At 51.5% G+C, this 24,270-nt stretch overlaps 1 protein-coding gene across 3 annotated transcripts; it reads right to left on the reverse strand.

Moving 5' to 3' along the window:
• Positions 1–480: 480 nt before the first annotated feature.
• On the reverse strand, positions 481–21,798 carry Fosl2 (FOS like 2, AP-1 transcription factor subunit). 3 transcript variants are annotated; one of them, NM_012954.2, is made up of 4 exons: positions 21,635–21,798; positions 10,888–11,139; positions 7,698–7,805; positions 4,445–5,446 (listed from the first exon to the last, which is right to left on the reverse strand). In NM_012954.2, exons 1-4 carry the CDS (start codon positions 21,734–21,736, stop codon positions 4,928–4,930), a joined length of 981 nt encoding a protein of 326 aa, NP_037086.2. In that variant the 5' UTR covers positions 21,737–21,798; the 3' UTR covers positions 4,445–4,927. The 3 variants fall into 3 exon arrangements, with proteins under 3 accessions (XP_038967734.1, NP_037086.2, NP_001013164.1); XM_039111806.2 differs by lacking the exon at positions 21,635–21,798 and having other exon boundaries at positions 481–5,446; positions 10,888–17,035; NM_001013146.2 differs by lacking the exon at positions 10,888–11,139.
• Positions 21,799–24,270: the final 2,472 nt, after the last annotated feature.

Consider the following 24,270-nt stretch of genomic DNA (forward strand, 5'->3'; position numbering starts at 1 on the left):
AATGAGCCTGCTGTGTCATTACTGGCCATTCCATTCTTGACAACCCGTGACTTTCCAAAGAGTCTAGAGATGTGGCACCCTGTGTACTTGTATGTCTTGTTATCAGGACCCCTTCCTGCCTTCGATCTGCTTGACCATGACAACCTTATGACACATTTAATTGGTCCTTTGAAGATGTCAGGGCTTCCAGAGTTAACCCATTCCAATAAAACACCCTTAATTTTGACTGGATCACACCCGGGCACCAGTAGGCCGTTGGCTAAGGATTGGGTCCTGACACAGGACGGGAAGGGGTGAGGCTAAGAGCAGAAAGGCGAGGTCTGGAAGGATATGAGGAACCTCCCTGCAGCCCGAGGTTGAGATGAACCCCCCACCCCAACTTCACCCCCACAGGGTCAAGGGCAGAAAGGAACAGGGGAAGCAGAGAGATACCGGGGTGGAAGGGGAAGGTGGCGATGGGGAAGGAACCATCACAAGCTCTCTGATCTTAATTCATTTTATTCTACAAAATGCTACTCAGTGGAAAGTAGGAAAGCCAACAAGACAACAAGAACATAAAACGAGAACAAACCCCGAGGGAAAATAAGTTTTAATATGTTCTTCCCTCCATAGCAGCAAGCTCTAAACAGCTTTCCTTAGTGCAAATACTGTAGGCTTGTGTCACACACAGTACACAGAACAACGCAACACACACCACCACAGATGCTTCTGAGCAGAGATACTCCTCAAAAATTTAAAACTATACAAAGATTTTTTGAGCACGTGGTCCTGCCTGGAGAATTCGACTAGAGAGACCCTCCTAGGACCATTTCACCATTACTGTAAAAACGGGACAAAAGGTCCCCAGAAAGGAAATTAGAATTCCCCATGGAGCCATAAAACCTTGTACAACTCGTTTGCCTCCAGGGTCTAATAGCAAATTTCACTGCACGTCATTGACATATCCCAAATACGGATGCATAAAGCTTGAGTTTCTACGATATACCAAAATACGATATATATACAACTCCCACTGCAAAAGAAACCCTGATACCTAGTCTTTATACAAAGTTGAATATTTTCTTCCTCAAAATCAAGTAACCACAAAGTAAAGTAAATGGAATTTTTTTTTAAATCATACAGAGAGTTAAGTTTTGAGAGACAGGGCCAGGGTCTTTCATTGTCTTCTCCTACAATGCAGATTTCTTAGGAGCCACTGTCCCCACAGGAACGACAATCGATCTTTGAAAACAGAACCTTTTTAATGCAGTTCACACGGCACAAGTCCACAAATCACTTTAGAAACAAAACGAAATAGAGAGTGTTATCCTAAGTTAGCACAAGTGGGGGAGAGAGAGACAGAGAAGGGGTGGGAACAGAGTCCTTTAATGCTATCTGTTTCTATTCAGGCTTGGAACAACACAAAGAAATGTAAACATTTAAAATAAATAATAAAATAAATGTCGATTTCTTCTCCCCTTTCCCTTCCCATACCCTCTGTCAAAATCTGACCCAGCTCCTCCTGAACATGTTGTGAGTACTGGATCATTGCAGACATTTGGTGAGGCGTGGCCAAAACACTAGAATCAAGAGGAGACACTGACTTAGCAGTAGGATGATCCTTAAAAAAAAAAAAAAAAAAAAAAAAGCTGCAGGAAGACGCAAGCATACACAAGTGTGGGAATATGAATGGGAACACAGGCACACACATGAACACACAATCACACGCGTGCACACACATGCATGCACACCACACACACACACTCACACACACACACACACACACACACACACACACACACACACACACACCTGACTCACACAGCCATGTCAATAAATAGTGAGATGCTGGCTTGAAGATAAATGCCAAGATAGCACAAAGCTGCAAGACCCTTTTACTTATAGTTTAAAAAGAAAGCCATACACAACACGTATCCTATTGGTCCACAAATTCTATGAGAACTAAGGTTGCCCCTTCAGCCACCCGAGGAGCACAAGCCAGGTAGGAGGAGTCTGAGGGGGAGGATCCTGGGATGGGCAGAGGATGAGTCTTTGAGGACCACTAGACTACAGGCACCCCCACCTAGGAGTCTCTGAAGAAAGCCCTCATTGCTTGGGGGCCTTCTAGATGGAGATAAACCCTTAGTCCCATCTTAAAAGAGGATACATATAAAAGTGCCTCATAGTGCCTGGCACACAGTAGGTGCTTATTCTTTTCCTCCCAACGAGGCCACATGAACGTCTGCTCAGAGAAGGAAGTCACTGTTAAAGATAAATGGTGACATCTCAAGGAACACTTTTGGTCTCTCAGGAAAGTGGGGAAAAATGAATCCAGATGCTTCAGATGTGCCTACGCCTCTTCCACTGGGAGTTACGTGGAAGCAGATAAGACTCTCTCTCCCCGAAGCCAGAGAAAGCTCCAGGCTCTGCTTACTGTTGGCTTGGAAAAGCTCCCATGACTGGTCACCATGGGTACCTTAGCCTGTGAAAACAGCAGTCTGAGTTCTCCAAACCCCCAGCCCCCTCCCCCAGGCAACAACTGGCTGCTTGGTGTTAGCTCCTGAAACTTCCTGAGCCTCACCTGTGCTCTACTCTTCCCTGTGCCATAGCTGTCCCTAGCGAGCCAGCCAGAGAAGGACTGTTCCCACACAAGTCTGGCGGCCACGACAGGACTGTGTTCCCTGCTAGCTGATTAAGGAGTGCCTGCCCTGTACTAACCCAGAGTTGCTCACAGTCCAGCCTAAGTCCATGACAGCTGAGGACACATGGGGAGGAGCATGTGTGTCCATGAGCGCAAAGCACCCACCTCCCCCCAACCCCACTGCAGCTGCTCCCTGAACAGGCAGCGAAGGACCTGATTCAGGAGTGCAGGCCTGCGTGAGTGACATATATGTGACCCAACTTGGACATCGAGCCAGGAGGAAGAGAACTGTGGTTACGCCCACAGGTTAGGTAGAAATATCTGGCTTTCCCCAGAAATCTCTGTCTTTGGAAAAGCCAAAAAGTCTTGTAGGACAAAGCAAGCAGGTCGGAAGGGAAGGTGACCTCAGGGACCTCTGAGGCCCAGTTAGCTGGCTGTGCTTTCTGGCACTGATGTCAACATAGCTTGAAATCTGAACTGAAAGCCAGACTTGGAGTCTCGGGGGTGTCCAACCAGGGCACCAAGTCACAGGCATGTGACCTGAATTGGTACCCATGCTATGGTCAGAAAGGGGCTTTGGGAAAGAAAAGATCAGGAAGCGGCTTCATCTCAGAAATACCCATAGGCAGGAGGGGCAGAGCTCCTGCTTGGCTCGAGATGATAAGGCTTCTCGGCTGAGACCGCCCAGGGTATTTTCCCAATTCCTCCAGGCCCGGCTTGGCTGTCTTCTGCTTCTAGGGCTCTGAGGCCAGCAAACCACCTGTTCTGTTTCCTCAGGAGCACTCCCCCACCCCCGCTCCCAGAGGCTCTGGGAGCCCAGAACGGCAGAGTACAAGCCAAGGCATACAGGAAAGAGCATAGTGAAACCATCTCCTTTCTCCTCCCTCTCTACTAAGCCAAGCCTGCTCCTTTTAGCTCTGCTGGGCTGTGTATGCTTCCCACATGGCTCCCAAGTCCTGTGTGTTCTGCACGCCTGTGTTTGTGGGAACGTGGGAACTTGGAGTGAGAAGGGCATCCCTTCTCTCTCAAAAGTCAGATTTCACCATTAGGTTTGAGTCAAATAACAGGGCTTTAGCTGGGTGGACAGGGATCTCGAGCAGAAGTACTAGGTCAGAGCATTAGCGCTAGAAACTAGTTCTGACCAGACTCCACTTCCAAACTGGTGTCAACAAGCAGTGGGGACAAAGGAAGAGAGAGGCAGGAAACAGGCCCTTGCTGGAGGCTGGGATACCCATGAGAACAGTGGTTCTTCTGCAGCAGAAAGGAACACACACTGGCTTTGATAAGAATGACATAGACACTCAAAGCCATCATTAGATATCCACGGGTGGTGTCGCCGTGAGATTAGGGATGAGCAGAGCACAGCAGGGCCTTGGAGTGATGTGTGGCTCCTAGGAAGGAGTGTTTCCCAAGTCTACAGAGAAGGGTCCAGGGGCAGAACGGCGAGGCAGTAATTACAAGAGACGCCCAGCTCAAGACACCAGGTGAAGGGAAGCTCACTAGGACAGCCATGTGGCTTTCTTGGCACAAATCCTGGCTTGGTAATTAGACGTTTGGCAAACCCAACCTGTGCCCTGGTTGTCGCTCTCACACCCTGTCTTCCGGCCAAGCTGATCCTCACAGAGATGTGCACCTCTGAGACTGGGGAGGAAAGGTCCTTGGTGTATCCCAGTGATGGCAGCATCGCCGGCTGAACTCAGGGAGCCCACGGTCTGTAATAACAGTGCACTGGGTGTGTGGGGAGGAAAGGTTCAATAATATTGCACTTTGACTGCCCCTTCGGGACACATCCGCCCCAGTGGAAGGGTCATCTGCTTCTCCAGCTCCAGAAATAAAAGCGCTTTAATATCTGGACCACCCAGATGAAATGTCATGGCAAATCTCATAAAAACCCAGAGGGAGCAGAAACTGATACTAGGGGAAGGAAGGGAAACCAAAAGGCACTGAGCATGCTTGGCGGGGCAGGAAAGGACACTGTCACTCCAGAGACAACGAATAACAAAGGGACAGGAGCCATCCGGGCCAGCTCGGGGGGCTTCAGAAGCGGGAGACAAGTCTGAGTCCACAAACCAAGTTCTCTGCGGCTTTTCAAGAAAGAGGATTTGCTTGCAAGATGCATGAGGGAGAGGGGTGTCCCAGGGCTTCTAAGAGAACAACCAGTGTCTCACCACTAAGTCCCATCGGGTGGGTCCCCAGAGCCAGGGACCCCTTTTGCCCTCGTTGCCCCGGAGTGCTTAAAGGTGCTGGTCCCTGGGAAGGGCAGTGATGAATGTGGACTCCTCCAGAGCTGGCCAGAGGAGCATGGGGTTACAGGGCCAGCAGTGTGGGGGAGTTCAAGGAGTCTGATGACTGGTCCCCACTGCTACTGCTTCTGCGGTGAGCCTTGGAACAGGACTCGGAGGGCGACGCAGGCGACTCCTGCTCCAGGACACTGGGGTAGGTGAAGACAAGGTTTGAAGTGCCCGGAGTGATGGCAGGTGTGGAGGTCACCACGATGGGGGTGTGCAGAGGCTCTTCCCCGTAGAAACCACCCCCAGCAATGCTAATGGGCTTGATGACAGAGCGCTGGGTCTTGTCCATCCCTGCTGAGGAAGAGGGGCTGTCCTCTTCAGGAGGCTCCTGTTTCACCACCACAGGGCCGACAGCACTGCCCGTACCGCGTAAGGACTGTAGCCCGGAGGTGGGGGGAGATCGGCGTTCCTCAGGACTGATTTTGCACACAGGGCCGTGAGCCACCAGCATGAACTCCAGCTTCTCCTTCTCCTTCTGCAGCTCAGCGATTTCTTTCTGCAGACCGGACTTCTCCTCCTCCAGCTCCTCTGTCTCCTGCAAGGGGGGAAAGGAGGGTGTGAGGGACAGAAGCCTGCAGGCTGACCTGAGGGGTGGTCACGGTCCAGGCATGAAAGGGAGATGTACGGTGTCCTCAGGGGACCTACCACAGCATCTCGAGCACCTGGCCAGAGAGTCAAGTGGGTGTGAGTCACATGGTGGCTCACAGTTCTTCTGAAGGAACAAAGTCGGCTTGTCGGGCAGGTGAATTAACATCTGGAGCTGCTGTAATTGAGCACTTCATGCCTCTCACTATGTCACGTATTTAACAGACACTCTCATTCAACCCTCCAGAAGTTTCTGAAGGCAGATGCTATCACCCACCCATGTTGAAGAGGAAACCAAGGTTCGGAGAAGTTTGGTTATTTGCTCAAAGTTATAGAGGTAGCAGAGAGTTAGCCAGACTTGAATCCTCGGGGCACGCGACTCCAGAGTCTGCGTGCTACTACATTCGACCCTTGTGGTGCCGGTACAAGCTTTGGGTCTCCCGGCAGACTAGCCTGGGATACTCATAGAGAAAGGAGGACTCTATTCAACTCTTTTTTACCATCTCAGTCCACCATCGCACACAGAGCATGAGGGAGAAGCTGTATGAGAGCAGACCCTCATGATAACACTCTACCCCCAGCACTGGAACGGACAGTGCCTGGCTTGTAATAAACACCCAGCCAACGCCTACTGAATCTCCCCCTCTCCCCTTATTTTGGTTTCTAAAGCTCCCTAAATCAGAGACCCCCAAGGTCTATGTGCCCAATAGAGAAGCGACAGACTGTGAGAGCCTGTGGGAATACTGAGGTCACCAGTGGGGGCCTCAACTCCCCTCAATACAAAGCCAGAGCAGCCATCAGTGCCTGCAGATTGGAATGGTGGGGGACACCAGCCTCCTTTCTGCTTTTTTCTCTAACACAGATCCCCATTCACAAATGCTGAGACACAGGCGAGAGCTTCATTAAGCACACTACGGTGTATTCCGGAGTGAAAACAAAAAAAAAAGTTTCCATTGGTCTCAAGGGTCTGATGAACGTCAGAGGCTTCCTGTGGAGGATGTGGCTCAGGGTAGCTGGGTCAGGACGTGGGGGAGGTGGAGAGGTAGGGTGTGAGACTTCTGGGAAGAGGGGAGGACAGTAGGGAGGACTTAAAGGAGTGGCTGTTCTGGGCTGGTGGTGAGGGATGCCCTGAGGGAGTCACAGTAAAGCCCAGCTCCTCAAAGAATGAGCTTAGCTATGGAGAGTCCTGCTGAGGGAGCCTCCCATGGTGGATGATCTCTCCCTGATCCACCTCATCTGGGAGGAAGAACTTCTAACCCCAACTGCCATCCCTACTCTGACAGCACCATAGGCTGTGACTACAGGGGTCATGGGATTCACCAAGTACATATTCTACTGAATGTTGATACTGGGGCATGAAGGAAACAGTTTAAAGTAGACACACTGTACGTGGAAGGGTTAAAGACATTCTCAACCTCTCTGCTGGCCAGATGACAATCTCCCAGCTCATCTCCTCGCTTTGAAAGCATTCTATACCAGGAGTCAGCACCGGCTTAGGACTCCCTCTACCATACGCTCAGCCCTTCCCTTAGCCAGACACAGAAGTGAGTTACGTGACATTGGTCAGGTACAGCTTAGAAAGAGCATGGGCCCCTGGGTCTGGGCAATTAGGGAGCATGGGAGGGTGACTCACAAGGACAGAATGACACTCTCTGCTCACCATAAAGATGGGGAACCTTCCTGCCAATGAAGGGTACACAAAAGCTCCAAGAAAATGTAACTCAACTAACATGTGACCCGTCTACACAAGGACACTTGCTCCCACCCAGCTCAAACCAGGGTTCCTCAGCCAGGCTGGGCCACCTTGGGCATGGGGGGAACTGGAACCCTGAGAAGGCTCGTGGAGAGGCAAATGTTGATGCACTTGCCCTAGCTCACCAGAACTGTCAACTCTTATCCAGAGGCCCCAGCGGGTCTGAGGACAGAGTGCACTCTGGTACTAAAGTGAGAAAATGGACCCGCAAGGGTAGTCTCCTCCTCTCCAGACAGTGGAGGTCAACTCTCATTCATTCATCTATCCTTTCTCTCCCACCACCACCCTCTCGATTAGCCTAATGTTGCCCCATGTCCTTAAAAGAGAAGGATGTCCCATCTCTCCTGACACATCATAAATACACCAATCATAAGGACAGGATTCGAAGGGCAGGAGCGCTCCAGCCCTCAGCCCGCCCTGAGCTCCCACGGCACACACAGCTCCTTACCGCCTGCAGCTTCTCCGTCAGCTCACGTCGACGGTTCCGACACTTGGCAGCGGCCAGCTTGTTTCTCTCCCTCCGGATTCGACGCTTCTCCTCCTCTTCGGGAGACAGCTATAGAGGCCAAGGTCAAGAGTCTCGGTCAGAATGGTACAAATGGATCGCAATGTTTTTAAAGACTGTACTTTAAGGAATGCAACCTGCTCTCTTAGAACGGGGGGGGAGGGGAGGAAAAAGGAGTGTAGCCGGTTCAAAGGTCATGGGGCACGAAGCCACTACTATGTGGCTGCCTGGAGAGAGCTTGTCACTGGATCCTCTGTGGAAGGTGGTTAAAGGGATAGCAGGTGAAGAGTGGGATTCAGGGCCCTGCACCAGGGCAGGAACTGTCAGTCAGCTCTGATTCAGAGCCTCAGGCAGGCAAGAGTCCTACCAGCAGGCCAGGCCTGGCCTCACCTGCTGTAGCAGCTCCTCCAGAGCTGGCTAACTCCCTCCTCCCTCCTCAGTCAGCTACTCTACAAGCCTCATTGCCCACCTTTGACTACGTAGTCTCCACACAGGTAAGCTGCATCTATGGAGGACGCATGCTTTGATGTTCTGTTCACCAGTAGGAAGGCCACGGGTATCACTCTATCCCCAACTCCCTCTGCCAACCCGAGTGCCAGTTTCTCACAGGTCCCCTGAGGACTCCCTAGGGGCCTGCCAACAGTGCTAGGCTGAGCAAGGGGGAAAAAGCAGCCTAGGCATAAAAGTCTCACTGTGCACCTTTTCTGCTTACTTGACAGTGACCTTCTATGTGACACAAGATTCCAGGAGTTGAGTCTGATTTGTGCACTACAGGAAGACCCCCTGCAGAGAGACCAGGAACTGGCTTCTTCCCCAGAACTGGTCAGAGACTTGGTCACACACAGTACCAAGGAGAGGGGCACGGGCCAAAGCCCAAGGCAGAATAAAGGGAAGACTACAATGTCAGCTACTAGACATTGATGCATACCTACTATGTGCTGATGCTCTGCTAAGGGCCTAAAAGATTCCAAGTACGGTAGGACCTGAGTCCTATGCTTCAAGGGACCCACAGAAGCTCAAGCCATCCCATAGAAGGAAGTTACCTAACTACAGACCACAACCCGAGGAACAAGCCATTTCTGCTAGCTGGGCCTAGACTGGGACCTGTAGGATGCTCCCTGCCACCTTAAGTGGCTGTGACACCATGAGTTACAAAGGAAAGCATGAAAGAGACCAAGGTCATTTTATCTACACAGAGGTGACCGCACAGGAGATCACAAGACCATTCAGCTAGCACACCAATCACTTGTCCCCAAACCTGTCTTGGTCCAAGGTTTACAAAGTTAAGCTACCAAGAAAGCCTGTGGCCCTGTGGTAGTCTTGGGTTGAGGTCTCTTCACAGGCCTACTCCCCCAACAACTCTCTCCTCCACCGCAGTCTTTACTGCTGAAGGAGAAAAAAATTAAAAAAATAAAATAAAAACCACTAAGCTTGGTCCACAGCATGCCTTCCTCCCACCTCTGTAACTTTCAGCCTTAGAGGTCTCTCCCTGTCTGGGGAGGTGTGGGGCAACTGTGGGTACTGTCGACATAGGAAATGTTCTGGGGTGGTGAGATCAACGTGGTTACAGCCTCAGTGTTGTTAACATCACCAGGGACCCACCCACAAGCCACACACGCCCTCCCCTCCCTTCTCCTCAGTCCCCACCCTGGGCTCAGAGAAGCCTCCTGGGCAGGCTCTGGAGGAGGTCATGAGGCACCAAGCTGACTCTTGGGACAAGCCTTAGAGTAGAAACAGGGGTGGAGAGTGGGGGTGGAGTGAGGGTGGGAGTGGGAACAAGCCACAGACAAGACCTTAGGGGTAGGAACCCAAGAGTCAAGGCTCCAGAATGTGGCTGCCATGAAAGATATTATAATGTGGTTAGTGGTCCTCTGACTGGCTCTCTCTTTCTCCCTGCCACAAAAGAAGGATGTCTCCAGACAGCTGGTCTTGAAGCACATCTAGGTGATGTGGCCTTGCAAACATCTAACCGAGGGTCCAAGTGGTGGGTCCCGGTCTCTGCTACTAACCCAGTATGACCCTGGGCCCTTCTCTCCAGGTCTCAGCTTCTTTTTTTTTTTTTTTTTTTTTTTTTTTTCGGAGCTGGGGACCGAACCCAGGGCCTTGTGCTTCCTAGGTAAGCGCTCTACCACTGAGCTAAATCCCCAGCCGCTCAGCTTCTTTATCTATGGGTTCAGGGGGAAATTTTGGAGGTGCAGTCCTTAATGCCCCTTCCAGAGGTAAACTTCTGAACGAAGTGTGAGGCAGCCCCAGCAGAGAACGAACATGCACACACCATACTTCAACGTCCTGCCAGCCCACAGGAGTCTGGCTGTCACTCAGCACCATTTATGACCTGTCAGTGGTTGTGACAGTTTGACCCAGTGATGGTCACGGCTTCAGCTTGGGAAGCACAATTACAAAGGACAGTGCTGTCACTGCTACACCACTTGTAGCTGTGACTAGGGGAAGCCCTCAGAAGGGGCCTGTAGCCTCCCACACCATGCAACTATAGTACAGGGTCTACTACCCATAGCTCTCAGGGGCCCTTCACCGGGACTCCAATGTTGTCCGCATGGATTGGCTGTGCGTGAGGTCCTACTGTGTCTTCAGGAGAGTGAGGTTGCCCTGGCAGTGGAGGGGTAAGCCCTGTAGCTCTGGGCATCCTTGGGTCTGCTGGCTCTGGACCCCTCAGTATGCACAGGGAGTCATGTTTACTGCTACTGGTACTAGGATATAGCAGACACTGGTGCCCTCGGGTGGGAACTGACAGGAGTTGGGGTGAAGGTTTCCACAGTTAAAAGGAAAGTTTCACCAGACGCACATTTGAAACGGAGGATGTATTACTGCTAAAGGGTTCCCGTGTCTGGGCTCACTACCGCAAGGCCTTGTGGGATGAGCACTGAGGAAGAATGCAAAGTCACGTGGGTGCTCATAGCCCTGTCCTATGACGCTCACCCAGTGGCTCCCCCTAAGGCTCAGGACTGGTACTACTACAGTAGGAAGCCATGACAGTTCCCGTCCACTGATCCTTCACACCTACAAGGTGCCCCAATCTCCCTAAGCACCAGCAGAACGTTCTACGTTCTACGTTCGCGAGTCCCTCCCTCCCCCAGCTACCGATGCTCCTCTCCACTAGCTGGAGGCGACATACCTGCTCATCTCTCCTTCTGCGGCCCACGGTGGTACCAATGGTCTTGATCACTCCTGGTCTGGGGAGAGCCATGTGCCCAGGGACTGATGCCAAGCCTGGCAGGGGGCTGTAGGGGTGCGAGCGCGGATAGGGGTTGGACATGGAGGTAATCACTGTGGGCTGTACCATCCACTGCAGGTCCTGGCTGGTGGTGATGGCGTTGATTGTGGGGATGAAGGCACTGCCTGAGCCAGGCATATCTACCCGGAACTTCTGAAACAAGGAGAAAGACATGACACTGAGCCAAGAAACGGCAGAGCAGGATGAGCGGAGCCAGAGCCAAGGCCGGACACCGTAGACTTCGAGGGCTTCCCTGGACAAGTCCCACATAGCCGAACCTTGAGCAAATCTCACCCATCCCTGGACTATGTGTCAGATCTGTTCCCTGCCTGGAGTCCTGAACACTTCATTCTCAGGGACTCAGGAGGAGGCAGCCATAACCCAAGTGACTTCCAGGACACTCTCGAGGCTGAGCTGCTCTCTTCCACCCTGCAGCCCTCCAGCATACATATCTGCAGGATGTTTCAACGGGGCCTCCTGGGCCTCTGAGTCATCTACCAATTATTCCCCAGGGTACCAGCGCAGGACACGTCTCTTGGAGATTTGCACACCGGTAGATCGAGAAAGATTGCCACGCATATACTGTGTCTGCTTGGTGCTTTCTAAGGAAGTTCGTGGTGTGCCTTAAAGCCTATCTGATCAAGGTCAAGTTGAGAAGGCTGAATCCTCATCTCTCTGTTTATTGGAGTCTACTCTCAGTGGATGGGACTGTGGCCCGTGAGTCTGTCTTTGCAACCAGACTTCCTACTGTTGTCCTTGACCCTGTATCTTCCCCCTTTACTGACACCTTGCTTGGGGCAGATGTGCTGTGTCTAACTCTATTTTCCTGGGCTCACAGATGTGTCGGACGGGATGCTTTGGTGCTGGCAACTCAGAGGTTTCCCTCTGTCTCTCCCTTAATCTACATCAGGACCCTGTTGCAGAGCTCTGTGCGCTACGGGATGCCTTACATTTAAACCCCAAGAAGATGGAGCACCAAAGCACAGTACCTCAGGCCCCTTGGCTACTCCGTTTCTGGAGCTGTTAGGTCAGAGCCTAGGCCCCAGTAGCACTAACTACGTAGGCTCCTCGCCCATCCCCAGTTGGCCAATTAAACAGTAATGGGGGAAAGTGGGGAGATTTATTTTATGTGACCATATTAAGGAAAGGAACAAAGGGACCCAGTGACCCCCTATCCCTCAGTCTGTCTTCAGGATCAGGACATAAGGTTGGTGTTTAAATAGAGGGCCAAGGGATGCATAGCTAAGTAGCCCCGGTCAGGATGTGGTCCTGCACATCACCACTATCTCCAGTCTATCCTGCAAGGTGCTCTGACAGGTTGTCCTACTGTGCGAAGACCCTTTCCTTCTCTCAGCATAAGATTCCTGGGACAAATCCAGTTTCTTAGGGACCATCGTTTCTGTGGCCTGACACCTGAAACGGAGGGGCACAAGTGTCTTCCTTTAGAAAGTCTTTCCTCATGCCAGGATGTCGACAGCTGGCCTTGACTCTTCCTTCTCCAGGACAGCTCCTGGAAGGTGAGAGGGGCAAAAGGGGAGCCCCTCCCATTTCCAGCAGTTCAGGAGAAAGCGCTCTATGGTCCCAGTCAAAAACCCATCTTCGGACCATCTGTGTCCGCAAGAACATCTTGCAGCTTGCCCCCTAGTCTCATGGGTAAAATGACAGTCGTAATAGGTAGCACTTCCAGAATGACAGACACCATGCTAATGTCTTGCCTAGATTCCCCTCTGAGGTAAGTACCCCATTACATTCATCTTAAGGGCTGCAACAGTCAGAGAGAGATCAAGCCACTTACCCAAGGCCTTACTGCTGCAAAGCTGTGAGATCAGAATTCAAACACAGTTCAGCATGACTAAGACAGGAGCCTCTCAGCATGGTGCCACAAAGATTTCTCTAGTCCTCTTTCTTCCTCAAAACCAGAGCTTCCAGGGACTAAGCCACTACCCAAAGACTACACATGGACTGACCCTGGACTCTGACCTCATAGGTAACAATGAATATCCTAGTAAGATCACCAGTGGAAGGGGAAGCCCTTGGTCCTGCTAAGACTGAACCCCCAGTGAACGTGATTGTTGGGGGGAGGGCGGCAATGGGGGGAGGATGGGGAGGGGAACACCCATAACGAAGGGGAGGGGGAGGGGCTAGGGGGATGCTGGCCCGGAAACCGGGAAAGAGAATAACACTCGAAATGTAAATAAGAAATACTCAAGTTAATAAAAAAATTAAAAAAAAAAAACAGCTTTGAGTGCTAGAGTTCCAGCCTGTGCTAAGGATCCCTTCAGATCTCCCCTCTCACCAAGGAGGTCCCATAGACTGGTTCCACCCAAAAGGAAATCCTGCCATGAGCCCAGGAGCTATAGTAGCCTCCGCCTGGTCTAGTCAGAGCAATCAAAACTAGGGAAATTGGAAGTGACCACTTTTGCAGTATTTATCCCTGCCGATAATATCATAGGTTCTGGTATGAAAGTAAAGTGAAGCCTGCACACACACACACACACACACACACACACACACACACACACACACACACACACACACACTGTACCTGACAGAGCTGACAGACCCATCCTTACATACCATCCTGCCACCGCCTGACGACTCCGGTCTGCATGGAAGAACATGACTGCCTCACTTCCCAGATTGCCCCAGTGTAGGGAAGCTGCCCAGTGCAATGGATTCTGGGATTTTATCAGGGAGGTTGTCCAGTGGCCAGTCTAGCCAGTTCAGCTATACCACTGAAGGCTAAGGTAAGGAGGGGTGGTTTTGTTTCGGAACCAAGAGTTGACTGAAAAGAAACAGCTATGCCATACTTGGAAGTTCAAGATTACAAATCCTAGCTATTCAAGGAGACTGGAGCAGAAGAATAAGAAAACAAAACAAAACAAAACCAAAAAACAACAACAACAACAACAACAACAAAAAACATCCAAGGCCTTTCTTAGCTGTAAAATGAGTTCAAGGCCAGCCTGGATAACTCTGTGAGACCCTCTCTCAAAATATAAAAGGGACTAGAGTACTCACTTAGCATGCACAAGGCCCTACGTTCAGTCTGTAGTACCGAGAGGGAGGGCGAGAGGGAAGGGGGCACATTTGGTGTGAATCAGGTGTGTGTTTCTCTGGGGCTACAAGGAGGCCTGAAGGATGAGCTGCCCTGAGCCAGTCACTGACGACTCAATTCTGGGACAAAAGAGAGCATATTGATTCTGAACTTCCTGCATTGTTTCAGGGATTAAAGCCATGGCTACTGTAATCACAGGCTGCAAAGCACATAAGTGGTTCTCAGCCTGGCTAAGAATGTTCTGAGGAGCTTGTAAAACTCGGCAACGTCGGAGCCTCATCATTAGCGTCTAAAATAATTGTTCGGGGGTGGAGCCCCATTACAGGTACTTTTTCAGACTCCAAGGAAATTCTATTATAACACGCAACCAGGGCAGGAAAACATTGCCCCAAACAAACGGAAGGCACTACAAATCGTCACCATCACCGCCGCTGCTGCCACCAGCAACATCACGTCACCCCATGATGCAGGTCTGTGCACAGGCTAGCTCTTGGGGGAGTCGCCAGCTTCCTACTTTCGGAGGCACCCAACTTTGTATTCTATTATTTTCCCCAAGACAGGTCCTCAGATAGAAGAGGTACCCAGGGCAATGGCCTCATGTGACCATCTCCTCCTCGAGGGCAGCTGTTAGCTCTCCTTTTAGGACAGCATCTAAGAAATACTCTCATTCCAAAGAACAACCGTGTGCCAGTTTTAGGCTTGAGGAAGGAAGCAGAAAACCCGAAGCGAGCTGGAAGACTAAGATTCCTCAGGGATGGGCAGGTGCCTCCCAGCTCCTCTCAGGCCCTCAACACACACACACACACACACAGTTTCCCGGTAGACACCAGCCAGATTCCTCTCAGCGATGGCTTGGTCTAGACAAAACAAAGCGGCAATAAAAACAAGGCGGGAGGTAATGACTGCCTCTGAATCGCATGTACACCTTGTTTCAGACAGAGGGTAAGCCATCTGGATAACACGCCAGCTCCCAACTGCAAGAAAAACAATGTCCTGTCCCCAGAGGGGACTGAGCCCTGATAAAGCAGGCTTTTGTCTCCAAAGGAGCCTCTTGGAGAGACGCACAAAAGTTTCAATTAGATCTGGCAGATGGGTCTTGTCTCAACTCCAAACGTGTTATTCCGAGAGTGGCACTTGGATATGAGAGAAGAGATAAGACTAAGGGTCTGTGGTCTCGGAAGTGAGCCTGACACCCTCCTATGCCAACCGACCAAGAATGGCCCAAACATCCCACAAAGGGGGCACGGAGTCACGATTCCCACCAGGGAGCTCACACTGAAGAGAAAGAAACCAAGACAGCTTTCCAGCCACAGGGCAAGGTTGTGACCGTGCCAGGTACAGTGTGGCAGTGACGGGGAGGTGCTGGGTTGGGGGGACACAAGAGGTGGCCAGGGGCACAGTTCTCTTGGGGTATAAGCCCCTGGAAAGTTCTTCCTTTGGGGACAGAACTGAAATGTTGGGTGGCTACGTGGCATTCAGCCTAGCAGAGCTTCTAAGTACTTAAAAAAAAAAAAAACTGTGTCTCCCTGTCAACTTTTGGGTAAATGTCTATAAAAGGACAAACGGCCCTCATAGACCTCCCAGAGCCGAATCTGGTGAGCTCCGCTCGAAGAAGCCAGAGGGGAGAAAGTTTTAATCTTTCTGGGCCTAAACCATCTGTGTTGCAACTCTGCTCCACCATTACAGAAGGGAGCACCAGTAGGGAATATGTGAGCAAATGGGCACCCCTGGACCTCATTAAACTTCACTTACAAATACAGCTTGGTCTGCTAGGCTCAGGTTGGAGAGAAACAAGAGAGAGGAACAAGCAAAAACCAACCAAAAAACAAACAAAAGAAGAGATACCCTTCTCACCCGGGAAACCAAGGAGATGGAAGTCACTCGCCAACTTGGACCTCCAGACCCTGAGCAAAAGTTCAAATCCCTACAAGCTTTGTTGTGGGTCCTTGGGGGTTTGGGGACTTCAGTGTTATCCAGTAGCATTCTGTGCTTGAGGCACAATGGACTGCTCACTTAGTGAGTGTGCTGTCAGTCAGAGGTCAACTCAGTCGGCCAGAGAAGTCTCTCAGCACAGAAGCTGCTGGCTTGGAAAACAGTCATTCGGACTGAACAACAGGACCTTGGGTTCGGAAGGAATTATACCTCATAGTCTTGCTGAAGAGTCTCAGAACAAGTTTAGACCACCATCCCTATGGCTTACTTTGATGGAGGCTCTCCCAGAGTCCTGAGCTGGGTAGGCAGAATTTAAATAGAAGTCAAGCTTGGTGTTCTTGGCCTGTCCTCTTAGCCAGGTCCTTCTTGGACCCCAATCATACAAGACATGAACCCGTGGACCCTGAAACCTGCTCCACCAGGCGGGAAGGTGAGCGCACCATCTAGGACAGACCTGGTCTAGATCCTTTCTATAGCTTCAACTAGGGAAACCCAACACCCCAGCAGACTGGGGGGAGGGGGTAAAGGGCAATGTTCTCTTCACACTGCTTAGGCCCAACACCAACATCAGGCAAGTGTGTGTTCACTGAGCCTGGGTGCCTTCCTTGCACAGCCTCTAGTACAGCATTACGCTGGCTATCACCTTGACCTCTGGCCTTTCTCGTCGAAGGAAATACCATTTGTGTCACAATGGAAATAGCTGTTAATAACTCACAATTTCCAAACTTCTACACTGTACAAATGTATCACGGGGGACCTATCCCCCACCAGTCTCTTCTCTGTCCCAGCTTCATGTGAAAGAACTAGTCTTGCCAGTGGTACTTCGCTGACTGGATGAAGGAAAGCCAGAAACATAAAGAAGCAGAGCTCCTCCCCTCCTCCGTGGGGTGTTATCCCCAGGTCTCCCCATCCCTTGCTCTTTCTGGCAAGAGCCCCACTCCTGAATTGGAGAATCCCTCCTCTCACCCATCCTCCAAGTTCTGCGGTCAATCAGACCAGGCTTGCCCACCCTGTTTCCCATGTCTTTCTTGACTCTTGTCAGGACCCCACCCCCCATCGTACAAGACATGAACCTGTGGACCCGGTAGCCTGCTTCCACAGGAGGGCTAGTGGTCCGTCATATCTCTCTCCTCTCCTCTCTTCTCTTCTTCTTCTTCTTCTTCTTCTTCTTCTTCTTCTTCTTCTTCTTCTTCTTCTTCTTCTTCTTCTTCTTCTTCTTCTTCTTCTTCCTCTCTCTCTCTCTCTCTCTCTCTCTCTCTCTCTCTCTCTCTCTCTCTCGGAAGCCCAGCGACATCGGCCACTTGACAAGGCTGATTCAGAGTTGTCACTGGCTCAGTTTGCTGAGAGGGTCAAGTTACCAAGCGGGATTTGGGACAGATACATTGACCTCAATCAGAGCAGCTGACATTATTTTGATATGCTGAGGTCACAACTCGCCACCTACAATAGAGACGAGCTATGTCTACCCAGCAATGAGGCTAAGTTTTCCCTTTCGACACATAAACCAGAATCTTCCTGTGCAACAAAGAGAAAAAAAATGTCCAAGGCATCAACGCAAAGATGCTGTCAGCAAGGGGCCATTTTGTGGGCTCGGAATGGGAGGACCTCTTTCCAAATGAACTCTGGAGACTGAGAAGCAACAAGACTCGGGGTCTCACTCTATACTGGACCCCAAGTCTGTCCATTCCGACTTCGTGTGTCAGACTTAATTCCAAAGACTTCCTGGTCATTTTCAAATATCAAATTCACCATTCAAGGGAAGATTTGTTAGCAAGGAGAATTTTTTAAATGCACCGAGAAAAATAAAAACAAACAAACAAACAAACAAAAAACCCCAGTATTGCAAAGCCCTTGAGCCCAGCAGCCTCAGTCTTCAGCTAAGCATATAGTCCAGCAAGGGTGGAGGAGACCAGTGATGATGGTGATGATGGTGATGATTGTGATGGTGATGATAGTGATGATGGTGATGGTGGTGGTGATGGTGATTATGATGATGATGGTGATGATGATGGTGATATGTGTGATCTATGTGTCTAGGCTTTGGCGTGTTTGTAGTAAGAAAAAAACAAAACAACAAAAAGCCCCCAAAATCCACCTCAAGCCTTCAAAATTTATATTCAGTGTGAATAACAAGACAGGCAGAAATACAATAAGGGAAATGCACTCAGGGTTTTGGAAAGGAAAATTCACCTGCCACTCAGACAGTGTATGACTACTCCTTCATCCCGTGGTGGTAAGGAACTGAAGGGCACTTCCACCACCAGGGATCCCCAGAACAGACGCATTCCTGGGGTAACTGTGTGATCCTAATTTATAACATCTGGAAGATCAAGGGAAATGAACAGAGAGAAAGCACCAGACCCCTAATTTGCATCTCCCTTCCCCAACATTCCTCACGCAAGCACATAGGGAAAACATCCTTGGGTATTTGAAAACACCATGGGGAGGGCACCCTTGTGAACAAGAGAAAAGCACCCTTTTTTCCAAACAGGCTTTATTTAAAAAATATATATAGAGAGAGATTTTTTCTTAAAAAAAAAACTCCACTTTAATTCAAGCCATTTGTGGTTAGTTATTGTTAAATATACGGCACTTGTTTGCCTTAACTAAGAAGAAAAATTCTAAGAATTTGGAAAACTAACCAAGTTTAACACTCTGGAGACTGGAAAAATACATTCTCAGGATAGTTCTTCCAAAAATGTCCTGTAGGGGGCACTAGTGGGGTACGGTTGAGGCTGACTTGGGAAATCACAGTCATTTCTGGTAAAAGTTGTTTGATGTGAGGAATGTCCCAGCCTGGTACAGTTGGCAAAAGTTCACTCTGGGGAATTTTGTGTGTGTGTGTGTGTGTGTGTGTGTGTGTGTGTGTGTGTGTGTGTGTGTGTGTGTGTACACGCCTGTTGGGAGAATGTGGCAGAGGGAAAAGGTTGGTCTGATATTCTCTGTTCCAGAAGGAAATGTCCTTGACTTACTCTCACAAGTCATCAGAACAGATAGCCACCTTGGAAAAGTTCCGTGTCTTGTTTTGTTTTGTTTTTCATTTGAAGGGGGCCTGGCTGAAGAAAACAAGTTATGAAATGACCTATGTTTGTGTAACTGGCTGGATTGCGTAATGCCAGGGCCCTGAAACCGTAACAGCCAAGGAGCAAGGCACAGCATATATCTGGAGGTGTTGTCCCAGGGAAAAAAAAGAAAATCACAACAATGAAGCAAACTCCAGGAGCGGGAGGGACATCCAGCTATCTCCAAGAAAATGGAACTGCCGGCGATTAACCTTTGAGATTGAGATTACAGCTACAGCAGGAAATATTTTTCATGTTCCGAGTTCCTGCCATGTACACCAGGCAGAGGTCTTAACAAAGCTGTCTGCTTCCCAAGACCTTATGAAGTTAGACAGAGAGGGGAAGTGGCGGGCAGCAAACATATCGGGGACACAGGACCCCACAAACAAGGAGAACAGGGAAAACCAGGAACATCTCACAATGATTGGTCTACAGTGCTACCATAAAGGAGGAAGGCCCAGTCACTAACTGCCAGGAAATCTTCCCGGTCCCCGAGAAGGCGGCTGGGAGCAGAGTTGATTTCAGACTTAATCTGGCATGTAATAAAGTTACCTTGAACCCAGATCAGGGTGCGTCGTAGCTCGGAGTTGGGAAGTAAGAAAAGCAGACGCCTATCATTGGGACCACAGAACTGTTTTTGCAGAAAGTCAGAGCAGGGAAGAGAAAGCCCTCCTCCCCTTCCCCATCTCCCACCCACTACATGGGCAAGGAGCAGAGAGGCCAGGCTGAGAGTTGGCTGAAGTGGCCAATGCCTCTGGTTTGAAAGACTTTTTGCTCCTGCCGCTGAGCAGAATGGGCAGCCGGACCTGAGAATCCCATGCACTGGTTGTTGCTAATTGCAAAATCCTCATGTGTTACAGCATGCTAGGAATTAGCCAACAGCTGCTTTTTGCTTGGGTAATGAGGCCCCATTACACACGGCTGGACGGAGCTCTCTTCCTTCATCCGAGCATCGGTTTCCTGTCTGATTTGCTTCCAAAACAGGGAATTGCCTCTGCTTACATCCTGGGCTCAAAGCCCTAGTGACACAGATTATTCAGTAGGGGCACTGATGTCCGGTCTGACTTCATCCAGGCCAGGAGATTGTACTATGTCAGTCAGTGCTCACTGCCTTGGTCTCATTAGTGGAAGAAACAGAAGAAATTCCAGGCTCCTACGATGATTGGGAAGGAGAGGTACCTGGGGTAGGGTTATTGGATTGGAAAGTAGGGGAACAACAGGTATAAATGACTCTAAATCCATTGGTGAATGATGTTTGGATTCAGCCCAAAACACCAACTGCACAGGGACACAAATATAAGCAACTACTTTTGAGATGTGATTTTGTGCTCAGTGGTAAGGGTTCATTGACTGCACCCTCAACGCTTAGACCAGGCTATCCACAGGGGGTGCTTAATAGGTATGGGGGAGGGCGGGTAGAGAGAACACACAGAAAAGCCATTTGTAAGGACTCTTCAGACATGGGACATTACTTTGAGAGATGCCTTTCTCATCAGATTACAAAGAAACCCATATTTCTATATTTCTCAGCTCAGTTCACCCCTCCCTGGAAGACCCCTGACCTCTAAAGGTCAAAGTCAAGGCCATAGCCATTGGCTTATGGAGTAACTCATGCTGCAGCCAGCTTGTCTAGGAACTCCCAATGCTGGCTGAGGTGGGCTTCAGGTGGCAGGGAACCTTGTGTGTGCATGCAATTCCCTCGCAAGTTCTTGTATGCGGTTCCTGCTACACAAGTCAGATACCCCACGGCCCCCCACCGCCCCACCAGTACCTACAGAGACATAGATTACAGGCAAGATCCCTCAGTGCAAACCAGTCTGGCTGCTTTAGAAAAAGAGTTGTTTTTCTACTTCTAAAACCACTCAGGAGCCCAAGTGATGTCTCTCTCTCCCACTTCTCTCTGACAGCTTCTTTGCCCCAGTACCCCCAAGCCCCTCAAGGATCTGCTCCGGGGGAAATACAGGCTCCTGCCCAACCCTTACCGGAAGCTGGAGGGGGGGTATCACAGAAGGTGTCAAGAGCCAATCAAAGCCAGCTTCTTCCTTACTGACCTTCGCACCTAATTCCCAGAGGCAACCCTCGTCCTCACTCCCAATCACTTGAAGGAGCCCAGCCTTGTTTCTGAGCCCCCAAGCCTTTTCAGAAAACAGCTAAGATCGAAGAATAACAGAAGAAAGAAGGGTTAAAAAGCCTTCCCCCGCAGGGTCCTTTCGGTTGGGAGGGGCTTAGAGGGTGCAAAGATTTTCTTGCCTATCCACTACCTAGAAAGAGGAAGGTGAAAAGGAAGGCAGAGCGGCTCGGAAGGAGGCAACAGGCTTCCCGGAGGGGACCTGCAGTATCATGAGCTTTTCTGGAAAATTAAGTAAGAAAAGGGGGAGAGGGTGTCGTTGGCTCTCCAAGCCCACTCTCCGCTTGTTTAAAAAAAGTGGAGGGGAGGGGCGGAACAGAACAAAACCCCACAACTTACAGCGGTGACCCCTAAGTATTTTTCTAGCTTAGCGAGGAAAGGGAAAAGACGGAGGTTGGGGGTGGAGGCACTGGGAGCGAGAAGAGGGAGTCTGCCCGCGCCGCCAGGTGCACCCCGGCCCGCACGTACCTGCTGGCCGCCGCCACCGCTGGAGTAGGACTCGGCGTGCGCAGGAGAGCCACTGCTGCCCCGGGACGAGGTGTCAAAGTTCCCGGGATAATCCTGGTACATGATCCGCGGTGGGGGCCGGAGAGGAAACAGGGTGGTTTTCTTCCCCGCCCTCGCCGCGGCCGCGCACAGTTTGCTGCGCGCTCGCTGGTCCACCGGCCCGGCCGCGGACTGGGCTTTTCGCTCCCGGGCTGTCCACCCAACCCAGGCAGACAGGAGGCAGCGACACTCGGGAAATGACCCCCCGATCGCCGCGCACCGCACTTCGTTTCTGCTCTGCAAGCTCCGCGGAACCGGTTGTCCACCGGGTCCCTCCCTCTAAAAAGTCGGCGCGTCCCTCGGTCCCTCCCCTGCGCGCGCCCTTCCGCCCCCGCGCGCAGCCCGAGCTCTGCCCGGACCTACGGGTTGGAGAAAAATGGGCAACGCAAAAAAGACTAGGAGCTCTGCGGGTGTCGCTTGGCAGCTCTGGGGGACTCCCTCTCCGATCTCCCAGGGCGCCAAAAGGGCGAAAAAGAAAAGCTGCCGGTTGGGAGAAACTTCTGTTTCCTCCTTTTAGAAAAGGAGCCCAAGAATAAACTTCCTGTGGCCAACTCGCCGCCTGAGTTTCCCGGCGACTCGGACACTTGACTTAGGACAAGGCGATGAGCGCCGGTCCAGCGGCCCCGATCGCGCCGGTGGGACAGCGCCCGTGGGGTTCCAGGCTGAGCGGTGCTGAGAGGGACGTGGCTCCGCGTCGCAGTGACCTGCACCCGGTGCCTGCTCTGGGACCGGCCAGTCTCACGCGTCTCGCCTCGCTTCGCCCTCCCCTCTCTCTCCCCCTCTTTCTTGCGCGCTCTCTCTCTCTGTCCCTGCCGAGCGCCGCTCGCTGTCTCTCTCCGAGCCCCTGCGCTCTGCCCGAGATGAGTCACTACAATGGCACGAGTTCAACTCCACACTCTTTATTCTCCAGCCCCGCACCATGTGGATCCACTCACGTCAACTGTAGACTCCACCTTGCTGGGAGGAGCGCTCGAGGCGGCGGGGGAGGAGGCCCGGGACAAGGAGGAGGAGGAAGAGGAGCGGGAGGGGAGGAGGCGGGCGCGGCGCTCCCCTCCCGGCCCTGCTCGCGGTCGCGCTGACGCCAGCCGCACACCCCGCGCAAGGAAGGCGGGCGGCGGGGAGGGTGGGAGCGGGCGGCCCCCGCACTACGGGGGCGCCGAAGCCGCCCGCGTTCTTGCAGATCTCCTCCACCCCCCTGGGGCGCAGCGCCCTTGGTCTGTTCCATTGGCGCACGTTGCCAAAGATGGTCATTTGCGTTAGAGGACGCGAGTGCGGGTTTCCTCGCATTCGGGTGACGTGGAGGGAGAGGGATTCCCTCGCCTGCTCCTGAGTGCGCTCTGGCCTCCCTACCTCCCCCCCCAACCTCCACCCCAAAAGGAAGGGGCGCGGGGCGGGGCCCCGAAAGCGGCCGCGCGGGCCTGGGCTCTGGGTTTTAGAAAAAAAAAAAAAAAATCGCAGCCTGAAGACCAGACGGGCGGCTCAGTGCGGCGCCACCGCGAGGCCGAGAGCCCAGCGCGCAGAGCCGCTCGCGGGGAGGGCGCGGCCGTGCGCAGTCGTCCGCACCCTCAGCGGCGCCGCCCGGTGCAGCGGGCGTCCTGGACGCACCGGGCACCCGCGCCACCCTGCGGCCGGGTCTTGGCGGGGTGCGGCACGGCGCCGCCAGGCGGGGCAGGCCTGCCCATTTTTCACTCAGAGCCTGCCTGCCCACTGCTTCCCCTTTGAGTGTGTGTGTGTGTGTGTGTGTGTGTGTGTGTGTACTTTTTTCTTTTCTGTTTATTTATTTATTTTTGTTTTGGCCTTCCAATTAATTTGCTAAAAGTAATATTGAAGACGAAATTAGCTAGCGAGACACTCTGGGAGTCCTCTGTGCTAGATAATTAGGACGCATCTAATAGTAGTAAGCAGGCCTTAAAAGCAAATCGGGTTAAAAAAAAAACTGGGGGCCGAGAGGTGTGCCCCAAGTTGCCTTGAGCTGTTTTGGAGCAAAGTTCAGGGCGCGCGTGGCCGGACTCCAGGCTCTTCCCGCCTTGCTGGGTGGGGTGGCACTCAGGGTAAAGAGCGCAGGCCTTGGAGTATGAACGCCTGGCTATGCTATTTACGAGCTGTGAGATCTTGGGCGAGTCTAGAGTCTCAGTTTCCTCCTCTTTATAATGAAAGGTTTGGGGCAAGACGACCTTCTAAAGCTTTGTCTGCTCCGGATAGCCAATCATCCCCAGAGAAGGTACAATGTGTACAGCTAAGTGCTGTACCAGGAGTTGAAGAACTCTTTTCTTTTGGGGTAGGGTCTCAGGATTGCACAGGGTGTCCTAAAACTCGCTCTATAGCAAAGATAAGCCTCCACCTCCCGAGCGCCGGGATTACAAGCGTGAAACAACGCTGTTCAGCTATCCTTAAGCAGTGCATCTGAATCCTTAAACTTTTGAGGAGTGAATAGGAAGATGGGTTGTTAGGATTCTGCTGAGGATGTTAAAGCGCTATGCATCTTCCACATCACATCTCAGGTCCTCAGTTTCCTTATCTGTGAAGTGGGGGCGTTACTAGGAAAGAAAAATAAAAGC

Source organism: Rattus norvegicus, chromosome 6 (assembly GCF_036323735.1).
Source record: "Rattus norvegicus strain BN/NHsdMcwi chromosome 6, GRCr8, whole genome shotgun sequence".
Lineage (NCBI taxonomy): Eukaryota > Metazoa > Chordata > Mammalia > Rodentia > Muridae > Rattus > Rattus norvegicus.